This window comes from Populus trichocarpa, chromosome 11, assembly GCF_000002775.5.
Source record: "Populus trichocarpa isolate Nisqually-1 chromosome 11, P.trichocarpa_v4.1, whole genome shotgun sequence".
NCBI lineage: Eukaryota > Viridiplantae > Streptophyta > Magnoliopsida > Malpighiales > Salicaceae > Populus > Populus trichocarpa.
Window position 1 is genome coordinate 7,455,125 of NC_037295.2, and position 24,049 is coordinate 7,479,173.

The 24,049-nt window shown below is 37.6% G+C and overlaps 1 protein-coding gene and 1 pseudogene across 1 annotated transcript; both read left to right on the forward strand.

Annotated features, from left to right (window-relative positions):
* Positions 1–1,396: 1,396 nt before the first annotated feature.
* The window catches only part of LOC18103161 (probable LRR receptor-like serine/threonine-protein kinase At1g29720), a 49,074-nt pseudogene continuing 26,421 nt past the window's right edge, over positions 1,397–24,049 (forward strand).
* Positions 20,422–24,023, forward strand: LOC18103163 (probable LRR receptor-like serine/threonine-protein kinase At1g29720). Its single transcript, XM_024591973.2, has 9 exons — positions 20,422–21,298; positions 21,377–21,608; positions 21,884–21,904; positions 21,988–22,058; positions 22,199–22,384; positions 22,479–22,689; positions 22,812–23,049; positions 23,145–23,295; positions 23,389–24,023. Exons 1-9 carry the CDS (start codon positions 20,975–20,977, stop codon positions 23,797–23,799), a joined length of 1,845 nt encoding a protein of 614 aa, XP_024447741.1. The 5' UTR covers positions 20,422–20,974; the 3' UTR covers positions 23,800–24,023.

Genomic DNA, 24,049 nt, shown 5'->3' on the forward strand with positions numbered 1-24,049 from the left:
TTTTTTTGAAAAATGATGATCTTTGCGCTCAGTATTGTGTGCTGTGACAACCAGGGAAGGAGGATTAATGTCCAGGCGTTTGAGATAAGACTCATGACCAATGAGAAGATCATGAAGTTCTTCAAATGATAAAGAAGATTCACGTGTACGAATGGGAGCTACCATTTCTCTGTATTCAGGACCTAAGCCATTGAGAACATAGAGAGTGACGTCATCAGCAGAGAGAGGGGCATCAATGAGAGCAAGCTCATCTGCAATAGACTTGACAGAATAAAGAAAGTCTATGACAGTGCGTGTTCCACGCTGAATAAGAGTGAGATCCTCTTTGAGTTGCATGACTCGTGTTCTAGAACGACTAGCATAAAGCTTGGTCAGTTTGTTCCAGGCTTGAGAGGATGTTTTGGAAGCAGCTATGAAGGGTATCACAGAATCAGACACCGAAGTAAGGATAGCATTCAAAATTAATTTGTCCTGTCAAAACCAATGAGTATAGGGAGCAGTAGGTGCTGCATCAAGGGTTAGGGACGAGGGGCATGTGAGTGTACCATCGATATAACCATAGAGATTGTAGCCGAGAAGGAGAGACTCAAACTGTGCATGCCAAGAGGGATAATTGGTTGGTGTGAGTCGGGTAGTGATCTGCTGAGTAGCGTTAATAGCAACAGGGGAAGGGGCTGAGGAGGCCATTGCAGAAGCGAAGAAGAAAAAAAATTAAAGGGAAACTCGTTGGAGAAAAGAGGGCTCTGATACCATAAAGAGAAAGATAGGAAGCAGATTAACGTAATGACACCACACACTTTGTCATTTACATTTACATGTATAAATACAGGATTGAAGAGCTTATTAAGCCTGAAGTTCTGCTATTCTATAACTGCCTACAAGATGTGATTTTATGAGCTGTACATGATTCAAACATTTAAATTAAACGTAAGGAATTGATTCTGGTGGATGAGAATTTTATGGAGGAGCTAATGCTGTTGGATGAGTAATTTGTGGAAGAGTAATGACTTTCCATATATGGGCAACCCTTGGAGGTGGGCGATGCTTGCAACCAACCAGGAACTCTGCACTATATGAATCTGTCGAAACAAGATTCAGAAGCCAATAGCACCGTCATGTGCAATTGCACCCTCAACCTCAATAATGATGGTTATTGTCATATTACGTCACTGTAAGATTTTTCTTCTTCTTCTTTTTAAATTTTTTTTTTGTCTTCTATGTTTATTTGAATACTTGATGTTAAAATGTTTTGGTGTTGAATAAGTTGTAGTATGGATAGCCCATTTTTAAATAAATTGGATACATTGGATCAAATATAAGTAAATTAGCACAAAGTAGTTTTGAGTTTTTTTTTTCAATCATCTAAACATTTCTTTATATACTGATGTGTTTATATCTAAAAACGCTCAGTCTTCCAAGCAAGCTCCCGCCTGAAATAGCCAACCTTACATATCTTGAAATTCTGTAAGAACCTTTTCAGGAAATAATTTATTTGTATTTCTATGTGTATTAATTTTAGAATCTCAAAGTAACTTTTATCGACTAATTTATAAGTTGAACAAGTTAAATTCTCAAGTATTGATGCTATATTATCTGTTACAGTGACCTATCTCGCAACTACATTTCTGGCAATATTCCTGAGGAATGGGCTTCAATGAAACATTTGACAAACCTGTAAGTTCATTCACCTCATCTTTGCTTACCAGTTCATACACAAGGCAGAATTCACCATAACTAGATAACATTTTATGCATGCAGCTCACTTACATCCAATCGCTTGTCAGGAAATATTCCTGGGTACTTGGGAAGTTTTCGTAGCCTGACTTACTTGTATGTATTGAAGTCATAAATATATGTTCTGCCGATTTATCATTTGTTTTGTTTTCTGTTTCTGTTTTGACAATGCTAGCTTACTTGGTGTTGTAACCCAATTTTGGATTCACCAAGATTTTCTTGAATGTTATTTTATTTCTATTATTATTTATAAAAATCCAAAAAAATTAAGAAAAAGTTTAAAAATTCAAAAAATATATTATTCTCGAGTCAACCGCATCTTTCCATCAAAACCGAGTCTACCGGGTCAATACGGGTCAAACCATGTCGACCAGGGTAAAAAATGAGTTTCGGGCCGTTTCGGGTCAAAACCGTCATTTTTTACCAAAACCGAGTTCACCAGGTCAATACGGGTCAAACCATGTCGACCAGGGTAAAAAATGAGTTTCGGGCCGTTTCGGGTCAAAACCGTCATTTTTGACCAAAACCGAGTTCACCGGGTCAATACGGGTCAAATCATGTCGACCAGGATAAAAAATGAGTTTCATGCCGTTTTGGGTCAAACCTGTTATTTTTTTGGTCAAAACTCGGTCCACCGGGTTTATATCCATTGAAAGTTTTTTATGTTTCAACATAATTTTCGGTAATTAAAATTGATTTTTAGCAGTTGAATCAGGCTTTTTCTAATACTGATTTAAGTTTTAATTTTACCTATATAAATATATATATTATATATAATAAAACAAAATTAATAATACAGAATTGTCATATTAGGCGGGGCAGTTACATTTATTGTGCGAGCAGTTGGATGGACATTTGTTTATTTAAAGCAGATGCTTGCTGTCCCTTTCATTGGCTATAAATAGCCAGTGACAGTGCGCCACGGGAGAAGAGAAGAAGAAGAAAAAAAGAAAAGAAAAGAGTATCGGATTACTATTTAAGTTTTTTTACTATTTCTTCACGAGAGTAGGATATTGATTTTAAAAAAAAACAATATGGAAAATACCAAATATATCCTAACCGTTAGATTTAATAGTGTTTAGATCTGAACCGTTGATTTAAGAGGATACAATAGGGCTTACCACACCAGATTAAAACCCAAACACATCTCAGCCCTTGAAATAATCTAAGCTTTAATCCCGTTGCGCCACGTCACCCGGTGTACCGAGATTTCGGTGTACCGCGTCACACCCGATCCTGCCTCTGTTCATCCGGACCGTCCGATCAACCTGCAGCTCGGGCCAATCACAGCCGCACGATCTTTCCATCAGAGATCCAACGGATCACAGGCCTCAGCTGCACAGGTGTACCATGCTTGCGTTCTCACCGTAGCATAACCCAGAGCATCTCTCTCCTCTCGCCGGCGACGCTCTCTCTCTCATCCGATCTCCACGTTCCGGCCGTCTCCAGCCTCCGCACCACCACAGAAAGGTTTCTACCCTGCTGTAAAGAAAAACCCTGGTGGTTGTCATCGTTTTCTCCGCCTCATCTAGCCGGAAAAGGGCCGCGATCGTCAGCTGCCACCGAAGCTTCAAACCGACGATTCTCCCTCGTCAGCTATCAACGGCCGTCAAGACCACCACCATCAGAACCCTCGACATCAGATCTACCAGGATCGACCATCGGTTGGCCAGAAATCCCGCCGGAAAATTTCGCCGCCTCCAACAGTAGCCGCGCGTGTGCCACATGCGCCACCAGTGGCATTTTCGTGATTTTCAGAGAAATTCGAGGGTATTTCAGTATTTTACCTATACAGTGGCACTCAGGTAATTTTTTGGGGTTTCTACTGGTATTTTTGATATTTTTTATATATATAAATGCTTGTAAATTTTCTTGCATGTTGTAAAAAATACAAAAACCAAAGTCGACACGTCTCTTTTTTCAAAAGGACCGATGTCAAAAATGTAAATACCAAATATGGATTATGTCCATTATTTCTTTTGGTAACCCAGACGTAATTCTCCTTTTTAGGGACAAACGTCAATATTTTAGACGAGTCTCCTAATTTTTAGGGACTGATGTCATTTTTAACGTGTCTCCTATTTTTAGGGACCGACGTTAACCATTTAAAAAAAACAAATTACCAATAAACCCAAAATATAATGGATTATATCCATTATTTCTTTTGGTAACTCAGACGAGTCTCCAATTTTTAGGGACTGATGTCATTTTTAACGTGTCTCCTATTTTTAGGGACCGACGTTAATCATTTACAAAAATTTACAAATAAGCCCAAAATATAATCGCATTTGAATAAAAAAAAAACACACAAGTAAGGGTAACCTTTCTTTTGAAAGGATGTTTTAAGGGTGGTGTCTACCTTCCCTTAATCATAACTAACCCCGTACCCGAATCTCTGGGACCAGTGTCTAATTTGGGATTTCTAGTTCCCTCAAATTACTAGATGGCGACTCCAATAAAATCTTTGTTTCCCCCAATCGAGAAAAAAAAACCCGTTTTGTTAAACAAACAAAAAAGCGGGAGCCGTCGCCCGACGTCGTGTATCGACAGAATGGCGACTCCACTGGGGACTTAGGGTTGAGCCAACTGCTTGTGTTTGCTTTTCATTTACTCTTTCTTATTGCTATTTATTTTTGGGTATTTGTTTTATTTGCATTATTTATTTTATGCAATATCTACTGTGATTCTTTTCAATTTTTCATATCGTCACATACGTACATGTTATTTATTGGTGTATTCACACACTTCACGGTGAACCCATAAAAGCTCTGGACCCGAGCTCGTCCCATTTAAGGTTAGAAAAGAGAGATTCAAGTGGCAAGTGTGACTTATGTCCACTGATGCTCATTTGGACTTTTGCTTGGATTGTAACTCACCCTATGCAACTAGTACTGTGGAGTCTTTCTCCCCTACTCATGTTGTATAAGGTTAAGAGGCCGATTACTTCATGAGTAATTCGGGCAATCTAAGAACCGGAGAATATCTTTAAGGATAGACTAAACTGAGCCAAACCTTATGAGCTAGATCCTATCAAGTAGGATATACCCATTAGGACACGAACAAATGTCAATGCATGAACATACATGTTCATATACATTTCATGTGCTCATTAAATCTCCACCGATCCTTACAGGAAGTGTGAGATGGAAAAACCCATTACTATTGAGGAATTTTTGACCAGATCAGAATTGAGCCAACATGATGAAGGGGATTGTTTGCCATCAGAATTTGAGTCTCAGTTGCCAGAGCATGTTAAATTAGATGACAGACCACTTGGTACAGGACAACTGCTAGACTGCTGGGAAAAGTTATCCTCTCATGATCAAATCACTTTCCAGAAACAATATGGGGATCTATCACATTTACTGAAAATTAGGGTCCAACATGCTTGTTTTCAGGCCATGATAGGGTTTTGGGATCCAGAATACCGGTGCTTCACTTTTGATACTGTGGATATGACTCCTACCATCGAGGAGTATGAATCCTTGCTAAATTGTCCCAAGTCAGAAAAGGTGTACTTTTACACACCTATAGAGCATGCACTTTCTAACTTTGCTTGGATTACCCAGACAGACTGTCAACTAGCAAAATCACATGCAACTAAACGAGGAAATAGCCAGGGTTGGTTTTGGAATGAACTAGAAGCCATATTCAAAAGGAGATTACATGATGAAAGCAATGAAATCCGATTGAGAATTTTGGCCTTAGGGATATATGGTTTGGTTCTTTTCCCATCTGCCGAAGGAATGATTGACTTTGAGGCTGTTAATGTATTCAAAAATGTGGTGACCCTTAAACTTAACCCTGCTACAACAATATTGGCAGAAACTTTCTCATCCTTGAATTATTGCAGAAAAGCTGGAAGGGGTCGTTTAAGATGTTGCTTGCAGTTATTGTTTGTCTGGACTGTGAGTCATATGATTGAGGGGAAGATTTCAGGTTTGGTTGGTACCCCGTGGCATCTTTATTCTCAGCTGGAGAATTTTGCTGAAAAACACTTGCATGAAGTAGGAAAAACCACATGGGAATCAATGTTCCTAAGTCTAAGTAAATCTCAATTTCATTGGAGAAGTCGATATGCTTATTTCAAATCTTATCTGGCGTATTGTGGTGAGTACCCATGGGTCCCGTTGATAGGATCCCGCTGCTGTATTAGTTACTGTCCTAACCTGGTTTTACGACAGTTTGGATTTGAGCAGTTTATTCCAAGGACTACTAAATTGGCAACATTTTATGAAGATTTCAAGACCTCGAAGAAATTATTGGAGTCAGTGAAGAAGGCATGGAAACATCCTGGTAGGGTTACTTCTGCCAAGAGAGTAGAAGGAAAAACAACTGAAGGATATCCAATATGGCAAAAGAAGAGAGGGAAAGGGTACAAAGTTCCTCCTTTTGAAGGGCCATCCAGGTCTTTGATTCAGTCTGCTGAAGACACACACGAAGAAGTTCGCGCCCAACAAGAATCCTATAACCTAAGTTTGAATGCTGAAGTGGAAGAGTTATGGGCTAAAAAAAGAAAGTTAGAATCTAATCTAGTCACTCGAGAAAAAGCTTTGGCTATCATAAAACAAGAAAAGGATGACTTGTCAGCTCAGCTACAACATCAACAACTTGAGTTCCAGCAATTACAAGAAAAATATGTACTTTTGTCAGAAGATAAGAGGAAGCAAGATGTCAACATGAAGAGATGGGTTAGAAGAGCATCAAAAGCTGAGAAAATGGTGTTACAATTGGAAGAGAAAAATGAATCACTTCAAGAACAGTGTCAAAATCATGATACAATCATTGCCAATTTAGATGAGCATGTGGACCATTTGCTTTCTATTGAGCAAACCTTATCATCAGAAAAAGAAAAGGCAGAAAAAGAAGCAGAATGTTGGGCTTCTGAAGCTATGCGCTATCATATACAAGCAGATGATGCCAAGAATTATGCTTTAGGATTACGAGGCCTAGCCCAACAAATAGCAAATGGTGAGCCAATGACCAGAAATGAATTCCATCAATTTTTCGGGTTGATCAGAGATGGAATTAACGAGATCTCAGCATATGACGGTCCAAGGCTTTGGAAAGTTTGACTTGTTGTACTTTCAATATTATAAATTAATAAAAGGCAATTTCATCTTCTTTCCATCATGAGAAATGCTTATTTTGTTCTGATTTATGGCATCAAATTTCTCCCCTAAATCGGTTCAAGTTCCTGTAGGTTTGGAGTCCTCAGTGAGAACTTTCTTAAGAGAATCTGATCTGGTCTGTTCCTCGTCATAAGCTAAAGGAAAACTTGAAACAAATAACAAGCATGCATAAAACATATGACATTTTGCATCCATTTTTGCATTTACTCGAAGGGTTGAAATATAAGTTCCCCCACCTGCTGAGTTCTACTCGACTCATAAATCTGTTTGAATAAGTGTTGAGCTTCAAGAATGGAAAGGGAACGTTTGTACAGGCTCTTGCTGGGAACACTACTTGTCCACGTTCCATTGAAGTTGCACCTCTTCTTTTTCGTCACGAACAATGACAGCAATGCCTTCAGTCACAATTAATGACGACAACCCTTGTTCTCGTTCAACTGCACTGATAGTCGTTCAAAGCCTTCACATATTCCAAGGGCACATAATAGTTGCTAGCTTTCTGTTCCTGGTGCATTGGCTTTCTTTCCAGACATCTCTTGTGAACATCATTCCGGTCCAGCAGTATCGAATGTTGCTCTGAGAAAAATAAGAGCAGACATTGAAACTTTAACAGAGCAGAATTCCCACTATAGGTGTTTGTTTGTTGCACTGCCAGTGAGGAATCAAAGAGGAGACAAAAGGGTTTTCAGATTCATCAGTTTCTCTTCCAGTTGAGACAATGCGTGATTCCACACATCAGCAATGGAGGTGCTTCATGTTTCTGTGCGCTACCAAGATTGCCTAGCTGTTGGAAAGTTTCTACCAATCCACAAATAACCACAACAACATGGGAAGATTGACATGATGTTGTGAGGATTGTCGAAAGAATTGAACAAGCTACAAAGAGGTGAATGATTGAATATTCTGCCAAGGATTCTAGAACAATAATGAGAGATGAATCAAAGGATGACTCTAACGATGGGAAGCCTTAATTATGTGGTCCAACCAGGTCTCACTGTAACATCAATTGCTCAAATGTCTTTGCCACGATTGACATACCTCAACCACTCGAGTTTGTCTACCAGCATCTGTTAGACTTTGGACTTATTGCCCTGACTCCGCCAATTTACCTCATTTTGAGTGCGCCTTTGAGCCCTCAACTCCTTTTGAGTGCGCCTTTGAGCCCTCACCTCCATTTTGGGTGCGCTTTTGAGCCCTCATCCCTTTGGTAGTGTGTTTTCTAACCCTACCTCCTTTTGAGTGCGCCTTTAAGCCCTCACCTCCATTTTGAGTGCGCCTTTGAGCCCTCATTCCTTAGGTAGTGCGTTTTCTAACCCTACCTCCTTTTGAGTGCGCCTTTGAGCCCTCACCTCCATTTTGGGTGCGCTTTTGAGCCCTCATCCCTTTGGTAGTGTGTTTTCTAACCCTACCTCCTTTTGAGTGCGCCTTTAAGCCCTCACCTCCATTTTGAGTGCGCCTTTGAGCCCTCATCCTTTTGGTAGTGTGTTTTCTAACCCTACCTCCTTTTGAGTTCGCCTTTGAGCCCTCAACTCCTTTTGAGTACGCCTTTGAGCCCTTATCCCTTAGGTAGTGCGTTTTCTAACCCTACCTCCATTTTGAGTGCGCCTTTGAGCCCTCAACTCCTTTTGAGTGCGCCTTTGAGCCCTCATCCCTTAGTAAAAGATACATGAATATCATTGGGGGATTTTGTGCCATTCAGTTGAACGGTTGCAAGAATTTCAAGAATCAAGTTGAGTTTGTGCAAAATGACGTCATCGGCCATATTGTCACCTCAACATCCTCAGATTGACAAGTGATCGAAATGCTTGGCAAAACACAGATATCGCCAGAAAAGCTGGTCCAAGAAGAGTGTTAAACTGTCGATCCTTTTTGTTATGAGTTTTGTCATTCTGCATTTTATTTTGGGATCACATCTCATCTTTTAACGAAACATGTCTTTTCTTTGTCCCTTTGTTGTTCTGAACGCATGAGATGTTTCTTTCAAAGGTTATTTACAAAATATTTTGATCAAGCTCCAACATGCGTTTAAGATTAGTCAATCCTGAAGATTAAAATTATTTTGCTTGAATGACTCGATGCTTGTTGAAATGACATGAGGTGACCAAGAAACTTTTGAGCTCACACATGAAATTGAACCATACACCATGTAGCTAAGTTTTAGCAGTATGCATAATGACACGTAGTGGATTCAGTAGTTATGGACTCATGAATTATGATTCGTACAAGTCTAAATCATTACATTGGATGAGGTCAAAATTTATCGGTTCTAACCGACCTTGCTTGAGATGAGAAAAGGCCATTTTTGTTTCATCCTTTCATAATTCTTGAAATATATATCCCTTGCAGTCCCATTTTGAGCTGATAGAATATTTCTTTCATAAAAAACCCTGACTAGGATCACACCCCACACTGGGGGCAATGAGAATCTTTTCCTAGAAAAGACGAAGACAATGTTAGAGTCGATGGATAAAGGGAAGGCTTAGAATAAAAGTCCAATGATTGAGAAAGGGCTAGAAGAAGAAAGCCAAAGATTGATAAAGACACAACAAATGCCAAAAGTTAACCCGAAAAAATCAAGTGTGATGTCTTTTGGTGTGTCTATGATAAAGCCTTTACGATCTTCAAAAGATTAGATTGGCTATTCATCAAAGAAAAGTTGGATTTGCGTTATGACCTATGTTAAACAAATTTTGATTTTTGAGATTAACAAGGTTATATGTCACTGTCTCTACAAAGACAACGTGAGGAAAAGAGATTGATGAGTAATTGATGGTGATCCTAGGTTCTTGAAACCCTCAAACACCTTTTGAGCTTGTGAAATTCCTTTCTTTCATAGCCATGAACCATAACCTACATTACGTGCTTTAGAAAGTCCTTTTTAATCAAGTAAGCAATCTGAACTGATAAATGGCGATCTCAACAATTGAAGAGTTGTTTCATACAGGTCGTGACTTCATGAATCAAGCTACTGATTATTATGCATGCTGATAAAATTGTTGCTAAGAAAAAGAAACAATCTTTCGTGATAAAGCCTCAAGTTTTGACTCGGGTACCTTGTTTTTCTTGAAATTCATAAAAGGTCACCTCATCACAGACAATCAAAAGATATACCGTTTAAAATGGATACAAAGAACCATGGAAAAGCCATTTTAATCTTACAACGAGTCAATTTCTTTTCTCTCAAAATACAAGACAATCAAAGGACTACATTGAATAGCGTGTGTTGGATCTTTGACCAATAAAGCTTGATTTCCAAAAATACTTTCAAAAATTGACATCTCTCTGATTTCATTTCAACAATCAGACTTGAATAGACATGACCTTTGAAATGTGAGATTTGATTCCAAAATAAGAAAGATTTTCAAAAGAAAAACATCAACCAAGTTTGCAAATTCCTGACAGAAATGACATCAATTCTCCTCGACACTCCTGGGGGCAATACAATGGACCTTCGAGAAGGAAAACAAACAGTGTTTAAATCAGCTGGGGGATAGAGACGATCAAATGATGAATCAATAAACTGAGGACAATATGGTTCAAAGAAAGATAATCAGTGAATGAGCACATTCATATCAATTAAGGGCAATGATGTTCAAGAACAGTTTATGATCCAGTAAACCCCGACAACAATTGAGAGCAAAGATGTACCTGAAGGACATCTTCATATCTTCATCTTGGTTTATCATCTCCAATATGGCTATGACTATTGAAAGATGTTATCACATGATCGCTTTTGCATGAATGTTGGAAGAATGCACCGCACCCACCTAGACTGACCGTGAGACCATCTGATTTGAAGTCAATGTGCACTGCACCACATGAGTATGGGTGATAAAAGCGACATCATTGATGAGGTTGAGGCATTTCTTTTCACAATCTGGTTAGATGAGCTGAGAAGAACTTATTGAGAAAGAAGCTGAGCATACAAAGATGAGCTTTTTACTGCAAAGTATGAAATGCAAGTCTGAATGACATGACAGTTCCATGAAAGTGGATGACCGCATATACTTGAAGGGTATGTTTCAACTGAAGGTGAGTGCATAACTGATTGACAATCTTGATGGGTGTTGGCACGGTGCGCACAATCAATCAGAGAACAATTCTTGAAAGAATCCAGGAGATGAACGATTTGTTAAGCTTCTTCATGATAAATCAAGCAACACTACACTTGGGGGCATTGTCAAGCTTGATAAACAGCGAGAGTAGTAATCATCGCGGACAGCCCAAGATGGGCACTGCATTTACAGCTGAGCGGATGGCTAGCACATGAATGAGCCAATGCATCGAAAGAACAAAGAAGGCTTTGGAATGCAAACAAAGCCACCCCATGACGATGAAGCATCAAAGAGGGGGGAACCTATATTTCAAAAACAGGTAAGATGCATTGCATATCATCTAACTTCACGGGCATTGCATATTTGTTTTGCAGATATTTCAAGAAACAAAATTCCCACTGGGATCCAACGAGACTCACATGAATTGAAGTTCTTGTAAATCACATCAAATATGGCAATTCCAAAAAAGCCAAATTCATAAATGAAGACAAGAAAGATGGATTTTTATTCATGGAAAAAAGGGTTTACAAGTACAAATGTTAAACAGTGCGAGGACGATCAGGGATATTTTCATCTTGATGATTAATCATGCCTCGGAATTCCTCAAATTGCTTATGCATACGCTCCATCTCTTCCTCGAACTCGAGGTGTCGTGTGTTAACATAGTCCCTCCAAAAGTCAACACGTGTATTTAACTCTTGGTTTCTCATCTCCAAGTTGTTTCTGTGACGTCTCTCATCACGGAGTCTATTCCTTAAATTCTCAATCTGATGTTGGAGATCAAGAACCTGAGTATTCAACTCAAGTCTTCTGGCATGAAGACGCTCTGCAACGTTCACCAAAGACGAAGTAGCTCTGATACTGAGAGCAAGTGACTGATTCACTGCTTCAATATCGGTCCTGGCTGCCAACATTATTTCATCACGAGGAAGGATCATGTCTCTAGCCACAGCTACAGTAATATCTTCATTGTCCATTACAGTATCCTCTATTGTAACTGGACGACCATTCACTTCAAAGGTAGTACGCCAAACTGCAGGCTCTACTGCAGGAACAGAGTTTGGGTTAGCATTGGAAGAAGAGGAAGACATGGTTAAAGCTTCAAAAGTTGAGAACTTTGAGAGTATTGAAAATGCAAGAAGTTGATGATGTCTTTTGCCAAATACTGCGTGATTTATAAGAAATTTACTTCTACCATCACTTTGAACGGCAGAAATCTCAACCGTACATACAAGACTTCCTTGAGAAGTTTTCCTCATTTTTTTAGGATCCACAAATCAAATCCCAACCGTACATACAAGACTTCCTTGAGAAGCTTTCCTCATTTTTTGGGATCCACAAATCGAATCCCAACCGTACATACAAGACTTTCTTGAAAAGCTTTCCTCATCTTTGGGATCCAATTACAAATCAAATCCCAACCGTACATACAAGACTTTCTTGAGAAGATTTCATCATCTCTGAGATCGATTTACAAATCAGATCTCAACCATACAGGTATGACTTCCTTTAGAATTTTTCATCAACCCTGAAGCTCATTGTTGAAATCACTTTCATGTATTTCACAAAAATGTTGAAATCACTTTCATGTATTTCACAGACGGGTCGGTTCACAAAACCATTGCTGAAATCACTTTCATGTATTTCACAAAAACATTGTTGAAATCACTTTCATGTATTTCACAATGCTAATCTGAAATCACTTTCATGTGTTTCAGAAAACAAATGTTGAAATCACTTTCATGTATTTCACAAAACCATTGTTGAAATCACTTTCATGTATTTCACAATGCTAATCTGAAATCACTTTCATGTGTTTCAGAAAACAAATGTTGAAATCACTTTCATGTATTTCACAAAAAAAAAAAAAAAAAACAAATGTTGAAATCACTTTCATGTATTTCACAACATTAATCTGAAATCACTTTCATGTATTTCACAAGATCAATATTGAAAACACTTTCATGTTTTTCATTTGGGCAGGTCGCCCATAAGAATTAGACCAACTGAAAAATCTGTGTATTTTTCAACACTTCCATCGTTTTTCTTTACAAAACTTACTATGCAAAGTCAAAAGAAAATGAATTTTCCAATGTCTTTGCACCGTAAGTATTGTAAAGAGGGGGCAACTGTTGTAACCCAATTTTGGATTCACCAAGATTTTCTTGAATGTTATTTTATTTCTATTATTATTTATAAAAATCCAAAAAAATTAAGAAAAAGTTTAAAAATTCAAAAAATATATTTTTCTCGAGTCAACCGCATCTTTCCATCAAAACCGAGTCTACCGGGTCAATACGGGTCAAACCATGTCGACCAGGGTAAAAAATGAGTTTCGGGCCGTTTCGGGTCAAAACCGTCATTTTTTACCAAAACCGAGTTCACCAGGTCAATACGGGTCAAACCATGTCGACCAGGGTAAAAAATGAGTTTCGGGCCGTTTCGGGTCAAAACCGTCATTTTTGACCAAAACCGAGTTCACCGGGTCAATACGGGTCAAATCATGTCGACCAGGATAAAAAATGAGTTTCATGCCGTTTTGGGTCAAACCTGTTATTTTTTTGGTCAAAACCCGGTCCACCGGGTTTATATCCATTGAAAGTTTTTTATGTTTCAACATAATTTTCGGTAATTAAAATTGATTTTTAGCGGTTGAATCAGGCTTTTTCTAATACTGATTTAAGTTTTAATTTTACCTATATAAATATATATATTATATATAATAAAACAAAATTAATAATACAGAATTGTCATATTAGGCGGGGCAGTTACATTTATTGTGCGAGCAGTTGGATGGACATTTGTTTATTTAAAGCAGATGCTTGCTGTCCCCTTTTATTGGCTATAAATAGCCAGCGACAGTGCGCCACGGGAGAAGAGAAGAAGAAGAAAAAAAGAAAAGAAAAGAGTATCCGGATTACTATTTAAGTTTTTTTACTATTTCTTCACGAGAGTAGGATATTGATTTTAAAAAAAAAACAATATGGAAAATACCAAATATATCCTAACCGTTAGATTTAATAGTGTTTAGATCTGAACCGTTGATTTAAGAGGATACAATAGGGCTTACTACACCAGATTAAAACCCAAACACATCTCAGCCCTTGAAATAATCTAAGCTTTAATCCCGTTGCGCCACGTCACCCGGTGTACCGAGATTTCGGTGTACCGCGTCACACCCGATCCTGCCTCTGTTCATCCGGACCGTCCGATCAACCTGCAGCTCGGGCCAATCACAGCCGCACGAGCTTTCCATCAGAGATCCAACGGATCACAGGCCTCAGCTGCACAGGTGTACCATGCTTGCGTTCTCACCGTAGCATAACCCAGAGCATCTCTCTCCTCTCGCCGGCGACGCTCTCTCTCTCATCCGATCTCCACGTTCCGGCCGTCTCCAGCCTCCGCACCACCACAGAAAGGTTTCTACCCTGCTGTAAAGAAAAACCCCGGTGGTTGTCATCGTTTTCTCCGCCTCATCTGGCCGGAAAAGGGCCGCGATCGTCGGCTGCCACCGAAGCTTCAAACCGACGATTCTCCCTCGTCAGCTATCAACGACCGTCAAGACCACCACCATCAGAACCCTCGACATCAGATCTACCAGGATCGACCATCGGTTGGCCAGAAATCCCGCTGGAAAATTTCGCCGCCTCCAACAGTAGCCGCGCGTGTGCCACACGCGCCACTAGTGGCATTTTCGTGATTTTCAGAGAAATTCGAGGGTATTTCAGTATTTTACCTATACAGTGGCACTCAGGTAATTTTTTGGGGTTTCTACTGGTATTTTTGATATTTTTTATATATATAAATGCTTGTAAATTTTCTTGCATGTTGTAAAAAATACAAAAACCAAAGTCGACACGTCTCTTTTTTCAAAAGGACCGATGTCAAAAATGTAAATACCAAATATGGATTATGTCCATTATTTCTTTTGGTAACCCAGACGTAATTCTCCTTTTTAGGGACAAACGTCAATATTTTAGACGAGTCTCCTAATTTTTAGGGACTGATGTCATTTTTAACGTGTCTCCTATTTTTAGGGACCGACGTTAACCATTTAAAAAAAACAAATTACCAATAAACCCAAAATATAATGGATTATATCCATTATTTCTTTTGGTAACTCAGACGAGTCTCCAATTTTTAGGGACTGATGTCATTTTTAACGTGTCTCCTATTTTTAGGGACCGACGTTAATCATTTACAAAAATTTACAAATAAGCCCAAAATATAATCGCATTTGAATAAAAAAAAAACACACACAAGTAAGGATAACCTTTCTTTTGAAAGGATGTTTTAAGGGTGGTGTCTACCTTCCCTTAATCATAACTAACCTCGTACCCGAATCTCTGGGACCAGTGTCTAATTTGGGATTTCTAGTTCCCTCAAATTACTAGATGGCGACTCCAATAAAATCTTTGTTTCCCCCAATCGAGAAAAAAAAAACCCTTTTTGTTAAACAAACAAAAAAGCGGGAGCCGTCGCCCGACGTCGTGTATCGACACTTGGTTCACTATTATTACTTTTTTTGTCAATTAATAAAAAACAAATACATGAAGGTCCCTTGAAGCAAATCAGTTTTCTGGTACTATTCCTTTTCAGCTTGGTGATCTTGTCAACTTAACAGACCTGTAAGGCATTTAACTGCTCATCATTATTAAACCAACGCAAGCTAGGCATTTTAGTTGCAATCTTTGATGCTGTGCTATGAATTAATGGTTGCAGGATACTTTCCTCCAATCAGTTGGAGGGAAACTTGCCAAATACTCTCACTAAGCTAAACTTGACTGATTTGTAAGTAATCAATTCCTTTCTTCTTTAAACACAGTTTTTGATAATGCAATAGCATCTGGTTTCCTTAATTCAGTTTTGCAATGTGCAGTCGTGCAAGTGATAATAATCTTAGTGGCAGAATACCTGATTTCATTGGGAACTGGAGTAATCTTGATAGACTGTGAGGATCTCTATCTGCATGATATTTTCGTTAATTCATTTCTCTGCTACATGTTGCACAATATTCAACTCAAATTAATTTTACTCATTTAAAGTATAATTACATCTTTGCACTTCATTAAATCCTTCAATTCGACTCAAATTAATTTTCAAACATAATTAAACTTTAATTTGTCTCATGATTAAATCAAATTGGCCTATTAAAAATTTAATTATGCCTATGAACTTCATTTCTATCAAAGAAGTATATCAACCCAATAGCTTAAACTTTTAGGTGAGGTCCTAGGATATAATTAATATTATTATTCTCTAACACACCCCCTCAAGTGAAAGCCCTTTGAGCTTGAAACTTGCACAGACCTACATTACCTTGTGCTTGATTTTTATCAAATAAATGGGGATGATGGGATTCCAACTCGTGACCACTTGGTCATCAAGGCTCTGATACCATGTCAAAGAACCATCTCAACCCAATAGCTTAAACTTTTATGTAAGGTCTCAAGATATAATTAATATTATTATTCTCTAACAATTTCTATGCAGATTCGTCCAATAATAATTTAATTTGACCTTGAATCTACATTGTTTCCTTAGTCTTGGGTATAATGAGGTACAATTAGGCTTTGAATTTCATCCAAAATTACAGCTTGATTTTCCTATGTTTGAGATCCTCCTCGACCTTCTTTCTCCGCTTCACCAGTCTTTATTTTATTTTTTTATTTTTGTTTTGGAAGAAAAAAAAGTGAACTTGAGAAATAACCCAAAAATTGGTTATGACATTTAGCAACAATATTATATTCTTTGTCATGGTTACTTTTGCAATCATAACTCGTTTAGTGTCAAGTAATGTTAAAATATCTTTCATCTTAATCTCATATCCCTTCTTCAACAATTGTCCTTAGCTCAATATGTTGTTTTTCACTGTTAGTATATAATAGATATCACCAATACATTGATGAATTCCATCTTTTAATTTCATCAAAATCATTTATTTTTCTTTGATAACAACTTTTGAATGATCTACAAAGGTGAAATTGCCTCTAATTACTTTATCAAGCTCCATGAACTTGTCTTTATCTCCACACATGTAGTTGCTAGCTCAATTTTCTAGATACCACCAATTCTCTTTGTCTTGCATTCTCTTATTATGCACTTATAGTAGGGTGGCTTCTTTCTCTTCTTATATTATAAGATTTTCATTCTCCTCAAACCTCTTGGTTGGAATCTAGCAATCCCCAACATAATGATCTGCCTTTTGACAGTTATAACATTTAACTTTTGATTTGTCAAACCTGGATCTTGGATTGTCATTTTCGGTGTAACGGATTGACCGGTTTGTTTCATGCGGTCGACTGATTGATCTGTTAAGGTTGTCTTGGCCTCCTTTTTCAAATCTGCCTCTTAATCCTCTTTCTTTGTTTTGTCCATGTCCTCTACCTCCTTAGAAACATCCAAAACCCTCTTGCTTTGAAATAAGTGTTTGTGCGTCCACATCCTTTTGAATCTCTTTGACTCTTTCCTCATGGACTTGTAATTTTCCCATGAGACTTTATATTGAGAGAACATCCATATTTTGTAATTCCTCTATCGGGATAACCATATAATGGAACTTTTTTTGTAGCGAGCGTAGAATCTTCTCTACCACATGTCTCTTCCATCTTCTCTCCATATCTCCTCATTTGATTGTATATGACCAATACTCTTGCAAAGTATTCTGAAATATTCTCTGATTCAAGCTTATGTAACTTTTCAAAGTCACCACATAGCTTTTGTAAACATACCTTTCTCTTACATTGTCAATTCCTTGATCTGATTCTTCCAAAATTTCTCATGCATGTTTGGCGCCGGTGGTTGCATTAGCCACTATCTCAAAAGTGGCATCATCTAGACATTGATAGATGATTGTAAGTGTTAGTTGATTCTTCCTTCATGCCTTTTGCACGATCTTCTTTTAGGTTTAAGTCAATATTGCTCCATCTATAGGCTTCTCAAAGCTTTTTTCAAACGTCTCCCATATATCTTTGGAACCTTAGCTAAGCTTATACTCAAATACACTAAATTTCATAGTTGCCCTTTGTCAACCTATGACATTGAAGTGAAAAGTTTGGATTGACCATGTCAAATAATCAAACCTAAGCTCTCATACCACTTGTTGGAAGTAAAACAAGTGTGGTATAAGATCAACACAATAATGTAAGGTCAAAAACTCAAGAACAAGAAGAAGATTGAGAGAAATGAATACTTTTGTTAAGTGTTTCTCTTTAAGCCCCCTTAGCTATTTTCTCTCTTTTTGTATTTATAGTAATGTTGAATTACAAGCTTTTTTATAAACATAAAGTCCTAAATAATTAAGAAATTAAACTAATACAAGGAAATCCTAATCTAAACAGGAATTGTATTATGACAACTGAACCGGTTGACCGATTCTTAATCCAACCGATCGCTTTGTCTCAACTGATTGACCTGTTATCAACCAGTTGACCTATTCAACTAATTTCTAGAAATCAATTTACCTTCAACATTTAGAACCTTATCTCTAAACTTTCTTCCACACATTCTAAACACTTTTACATCCTTGACATTTAACTTGGTTTGTGTTTAACCATGAACCAAATGAAACATAAGTAAAAATAATGCAGGTATTTGCATTTCGCAGAAGCTCCAGCTTGTCTATCATGCAAAACTACTTGCAAAAAGGTGCAAGGAATATTCCGAAAACTAAAGTTGGAAAATCTTTTAATGTAATCTTTTGCAGGGATTTAACTTTCAACAAGTTGGAAGGTGGAATTCCTCGAGAAGCAAAAACATATGATTTTATGTAAGTATTTAAATTTGAATATTTGACATCTGACCATGGATGGAGGAGTGAATTATGCTGAAAGAATCAATCTGGCTTTTGAGAACCAGGTTTTTTAGTGGAAACAAGCTGACTGGAAGTGTCCCAGACTCATTTATCAACTCAGGCAACAAAATGTATGTTTCTGAAATGTATCACCGGTTTCAGTTATTTCAGTTTAGATATTCTGTTCAACTTCTCTGCTCTCTTGTGAAGATATAACTGCTGATGATTGATCAACCATTAATATTTATAAAGTGGTCTTCTGAGTGAATCTTGATAATCTAAGGCTACATATATTTTCATGCCATATATAGGGCCTCAACGAAAGCCTAGTTTCTGAAAATATGTGGGTTTTTTTATTTTTTTTAATCTTGCTTAGCATTTCATTTGTTCCACTACTTACTATTAATTTTGTTGAGGTTCACATTCATATTTATGATTCCCTTGGCTTCTTGCAGTGATGTTTCCTACAATAACTTTTCATGGCTGCCAAGCTGTCGAGATGCCCTGTAAGGATATCTATGTTCTTAAATTTGGGATATTCCTGGTTGCTGCGAAACTTAATGATTTCAATCTATAAACCAGGGATATAAACACGTACAGGAGTTCATTCATCAAGAATGACTTGTAAGGCTCCTCTTATACACTCTGGAGTGCGATATTTTTGGTATTTCATGTTGTTGAAGATCCAATCTGGTAGTTGTCATGATACCAAGGAAAAATTAAGAACCACAACTGATACAACGTAAGAGAGGTGTATACATGTTTGTACATATAAAACTCATATATGCTTAGCAGAAATCTAGGATGAAACGAGGTCCCTATGGATAACCTTAATTTGGAAATGGAGCTCTTACAGGATAAAATTTCAAAATTCCCTTGTGGGATATTTTAAAGGGATGTCTTAAATGCAGACAGGCAGGTAAATATCCCTTCTAAAAACTCACTCCCGTAGACTAAAAAGATCTTTGCAGTGGTGGAACCTGCGTTAACAGAATATGCTGCTAATCATATAAACCATGTCATGTTCATATATAGTTTTCAGGGGGTAAAAATACATTATATATCAGATGCTAAGCAGGATTTTAACTGAATATCTTTGGAGTTAAATCTGCAATTTATATTTATATCTTTAAATCCTATCCAGATTTTCTTTCTCAGCACAAACTTGGTATCCTAGGATCAGATATACCAGGCCATGTCATTGTAGCTTTTATGCTCAAAATATTTTTACTATTTCAAATCAGTTATGCAAATTTTATATGTTTTTAAATGCATGTAGGAGTGAAACATATATATGCTAACTTGTGCATTTTGAACTTTTTAATTTAGATCATGTTATGTAAACTGCTTGCAAAAATACCAATAGAAATCATCAATTATATACGTTGTTGATTAATGCTGAATGAATGAATGAATGAAGAACATAAGAATGTGACATGCTTTATTATTCATTTACCCCAAGATATAAGCACAAACACTCATGAAGAGGGAACAGCCATGCTCCGATTTTCTCAATAATGCTAATTCTTGAGGCATGGTTTCGATATCTGATTCTTATATTGCAGTTTGCAGAACCATTTGAAATTCTTACTATAATTTCCATGTCTTACTGAAGCGGACTTCTTCCATGCTCAGGCATGCTTGAGTGCCCCAAAAGTATGATATTCTTTTCCCTCCTTAAATGAGAAGGAACGAAGTTCTTTAAAATCAAAGCAAATCTGTTTCAAATTTATCAGCATACCGAAATCAGTCATCTACTATTATATCAGTGTCTGTGCATTTATTTGAGCACGAGTACTAATTTCAATGTAGATTTTTTTGCCTTAATTCTACATTCTATTCTGCACACAGATCTATTAAGGATGTATTCATTCTCAGTTTCGTTGGACAAGTAAGGATTTATCTGTAACCAAAACATGGCCTCAAGCAGAACTTGAGCACCTCACGTTTTCACCATCAATATCACTAATCGGAAACCAAAGGTTGATAGAACAACCTCCATCGATTCGAGTTGAACAATGATTGTGACAAGCCACTTGGAAAAGTATTAGCCAATGACTAATCGATTTGAAGCTATATAGTAGAGTAATAGCTCTAGTTGTAGAGTAAAGGGATCCAAAAATCTAAACACTTACACGCCCCTACGATATGAGAAGAATATTTGCAACTGTTCTAATGGTGTACTAATTTGACGTATTGCAGGTTATCGTTCATTCCATGTAAACTGTGGTGGGCCGGATGTAACCAGTGGGAGTATCTAGATGTATGAAGGTGACGAAAGCATTAAAGGTGATGCTGCTACGATTTATTCCAATAAAAAATCAAACTTGGGATTCAGCAACACTGGAGATTTTATGGATGACGGTGGTAATAGCCCCGGATATATACTTACTTCAAAATACTCTTATTTCCCAACGGATACGGTGTATTCTACAGCACGCAGAGCTGCCATCTCTCTCACTTATTATGGATATTGTCTAGAAAATGGGATGTACACTGTTAAACTCGACTTTGCTGAGATACAATTCACAGATGACGAATTGTACAAAAGCGTTGGAAAACGCTTTTTTGACATTTATATTCAGGTAATTGAGATTAAATTATCCAAAAAGATTTTTTCTTTCTTTCCAAAAGATCCTTTTAACTTGGGATTTGTTTTGCAGGGGAAACTAGAGAAACAAGATTTTAATATTCAGAAGGCTGCCAAAGGATCTAACAACGCTTCTATAGTATTCAATGCCAATGTGACAGAAAATACCTTCGAGATCCGTTTATACTGGAATGGAAAAGGGACTACTTGCATTCCAAAAAGAGGAAATTACGGTCCTCTTATTTCTGCAATAACTGTATGCTCAGGCATGTTTTATATATATATTCTCAGCATTTCATTTGAAAGTCACTGACTTTGCGATTTCATTCATATACAATGACCTTTATCAATTAAGTTAAAATGAAAACCGAGCAATGATATCATAGCTAGCTTTGTTGAATATGAGTTCAAATCTCATCATCCCTTAGACTTAGACTTGGTCATTTCCCCCACCGGTTACATAATTAACAAACAAATTCTTCCTTATGAACCTGGCTTTGATTTTCATCATAACTGTATGTAAGCTTCTACTCAGTTCATTATACCATCTAAGAAGCACTTTATGGTTTGTTGTTTTCAGGCCAGAGAACTTATTGTCCAGGTGAGAAGTAAACTGCTGCCCTAAAGTGATTTATTGTCCTCTTGGCTTTCTGTGTTTGTACGTGTAACTTTGTTTAATTTCAGAACCTGGAGAAGCAAGTAAAATACCCATCGTGGTTGGAGTTGTCACTTCAGCCTTACTCCTTGTTTTCTTGGTAATGGGTGTCATTTGTTGGAAATTCTATTTTAGAGACAAGTTCATGAGAGATCGAGGTGATTTGAAATCAATCATCTGCGTACTAAAGCCTTTTCCTTAATTAGTTAATTAGCAGCAATTACACGCGCAAACATCTAGAATATAACACATCCGCGCATTGATGATGTTGAAGCATTTCCCTTGTGTCACCAACAATTATGTGCAGATCTCAAGGGGCTAGATCTGAAAACTGGTTCCTTCACTTTGAGGCAGCTGAGAGCTGCCACTAACAATTTTGATTCTGCTGACAAAATTGGAGAAGGTGGATTTGGCTCCGTATACAAGGTCTGTCACTCTAATATTCTCTTGCATATTATCCCAGTTGATCATTGGACCCTTTGTTTGATCATGCAAAATGTCTACGATAAATTCAATGCAGGGTAAATTGTCAGATGGAACTCTCATTGCTGTTAAGCAGCTATCTCCTAAATCCAGGCAAGGAAACCGAGAATTTGTGAATGAAATAGGCATGATATCTGGTTTACAGCATCCCAATCTTGTAAAGCTTTATGGATGCTGTATTGAAGGAGATCAGTTGCTTCTGGTGTACGAATACATGGAAAACAACTCCCTCGCCAAAGCACTTTTTGGTAACCATAATGACATCTGATTACTTTCCAGTAAAATCTTCTTCTTTTTTTTCAATAATAGCATCGACTAGCAAAGTTGAAGCATTTTATTTAGTGAACCTCCTTTACTGGATTAGCTACAGGTTCAGAAACAAGTTTTCTGATGCTGGATTGGCCAACAAGATATAAGATATGTGTTGGAATAGCCAGAGGTTTAGCATTTCTCCATGAAGAATCTGCAATCAGGATTGTTCACAGAGACATCAAAGGTACAAATGTATTACTGGACAAAGATCTAAGTGCCAAGATATCAGACTTTGGACTAGCTAAGCTCAATGAAGAGGAGAACACTCACATTAGCACTCGTGTTGCTGGAACCATGTAAGTTTTAATCAGACTTGGTTTGCAGCTTCCTTTATTCAGTGTTCGCAATATACTCCGGTAGAGTCACTAATCTGGCATGGTTCTGCTTTCAGAGGATATATGGCTCCAGAATATGCGCTGTGGGGTTATTTAACAGACAAAGCAGATGTTTATAGTTTTGGAGTTGTTGCTTTAGAAATTGTCAGTGGAAGAAGCAATTCGAGCTACAGGACAACAAATGAATTCGTATGTCTTCTTGACTGGGTAAGTTACGAGTCTGTTCTTGTTGCTATCTTGAATCCATGATGCATTAGGCACTACTCCTGTCTGCAAATACTTTACTCTTTGCTTTCACAGGCCCATGTAGTGCAAAAAAAGGGAAATTTAATGGAGATAGTGGACCCAAAGCTGCAGTCTGAATTCAACAAGGAAGAGGCTGAGAGGATGATCAAATTGGCTCTCTTATGCACCAATGCATCTCCATCTCTAAGGCCTGCAATGTCAGAAGTGGTGAGCATGCTTGAAGGACAGACCAGCATCCGGGAGATGATCTCAGATCCTAGCATTTATGGTGATGATTTACACTCCAAATTTCTCAAAGGCCACTGTCAGCAGGTCATGGACCAGAGTTTAAACAGCAAACAAGACCTCTTTCCTCCATCTGATAAATCATGGATTGGAAATTCCTCTACATCTGCCCATGATCTTTACCCCATCAATCCCGAGTCCATAAATTTAAACATCAGTGAAACCTCGTCTTTAATTTAATAAAGCCAAAGACATGCTTGGAGCTTCGTTTGTAATCATATAATGATGATACTGAGGATCAAGATTTAGACGTGTATGGAAGCTATCTCCGTGGTTCTGAGAATTCAGAGCCTCAGACACTTTTCCTGGCCAATGATTATTACTTCCGATTTATGGGGATGGATATTATGAATATTTTTAATAAAATTTAAATTTAAAGAAGGAATCAGCTTGTTTTTGTATGAGATTTTTTAATTTCTTATGACTACGG

Excerpts from the sequence above, each read along its gene's own strand:
- LOC18103163 (XM_024591973.2), top strand. The coding sequence starts at position 20,975 with ATGTATGAAGGTGACGAAAGCATTAAAGGTGATGCTGCTACGATTTAT. Across the intron at positions 21,609-21,883 it reads TCTCAGCATTTCATTTGAAA|GCCAGAGAACTTATTGTCCA; the intron begins GTCACTGACTTT and ends TGTTGTTTTCAG. Across the intron at positions 22,059-22,198 it reads CCTTACTCCTTGTTTTCTTG|AATATAACACATCCGCGCAT; the intron begins GTAATGGGTGTC and ends GCAAACATCTAG.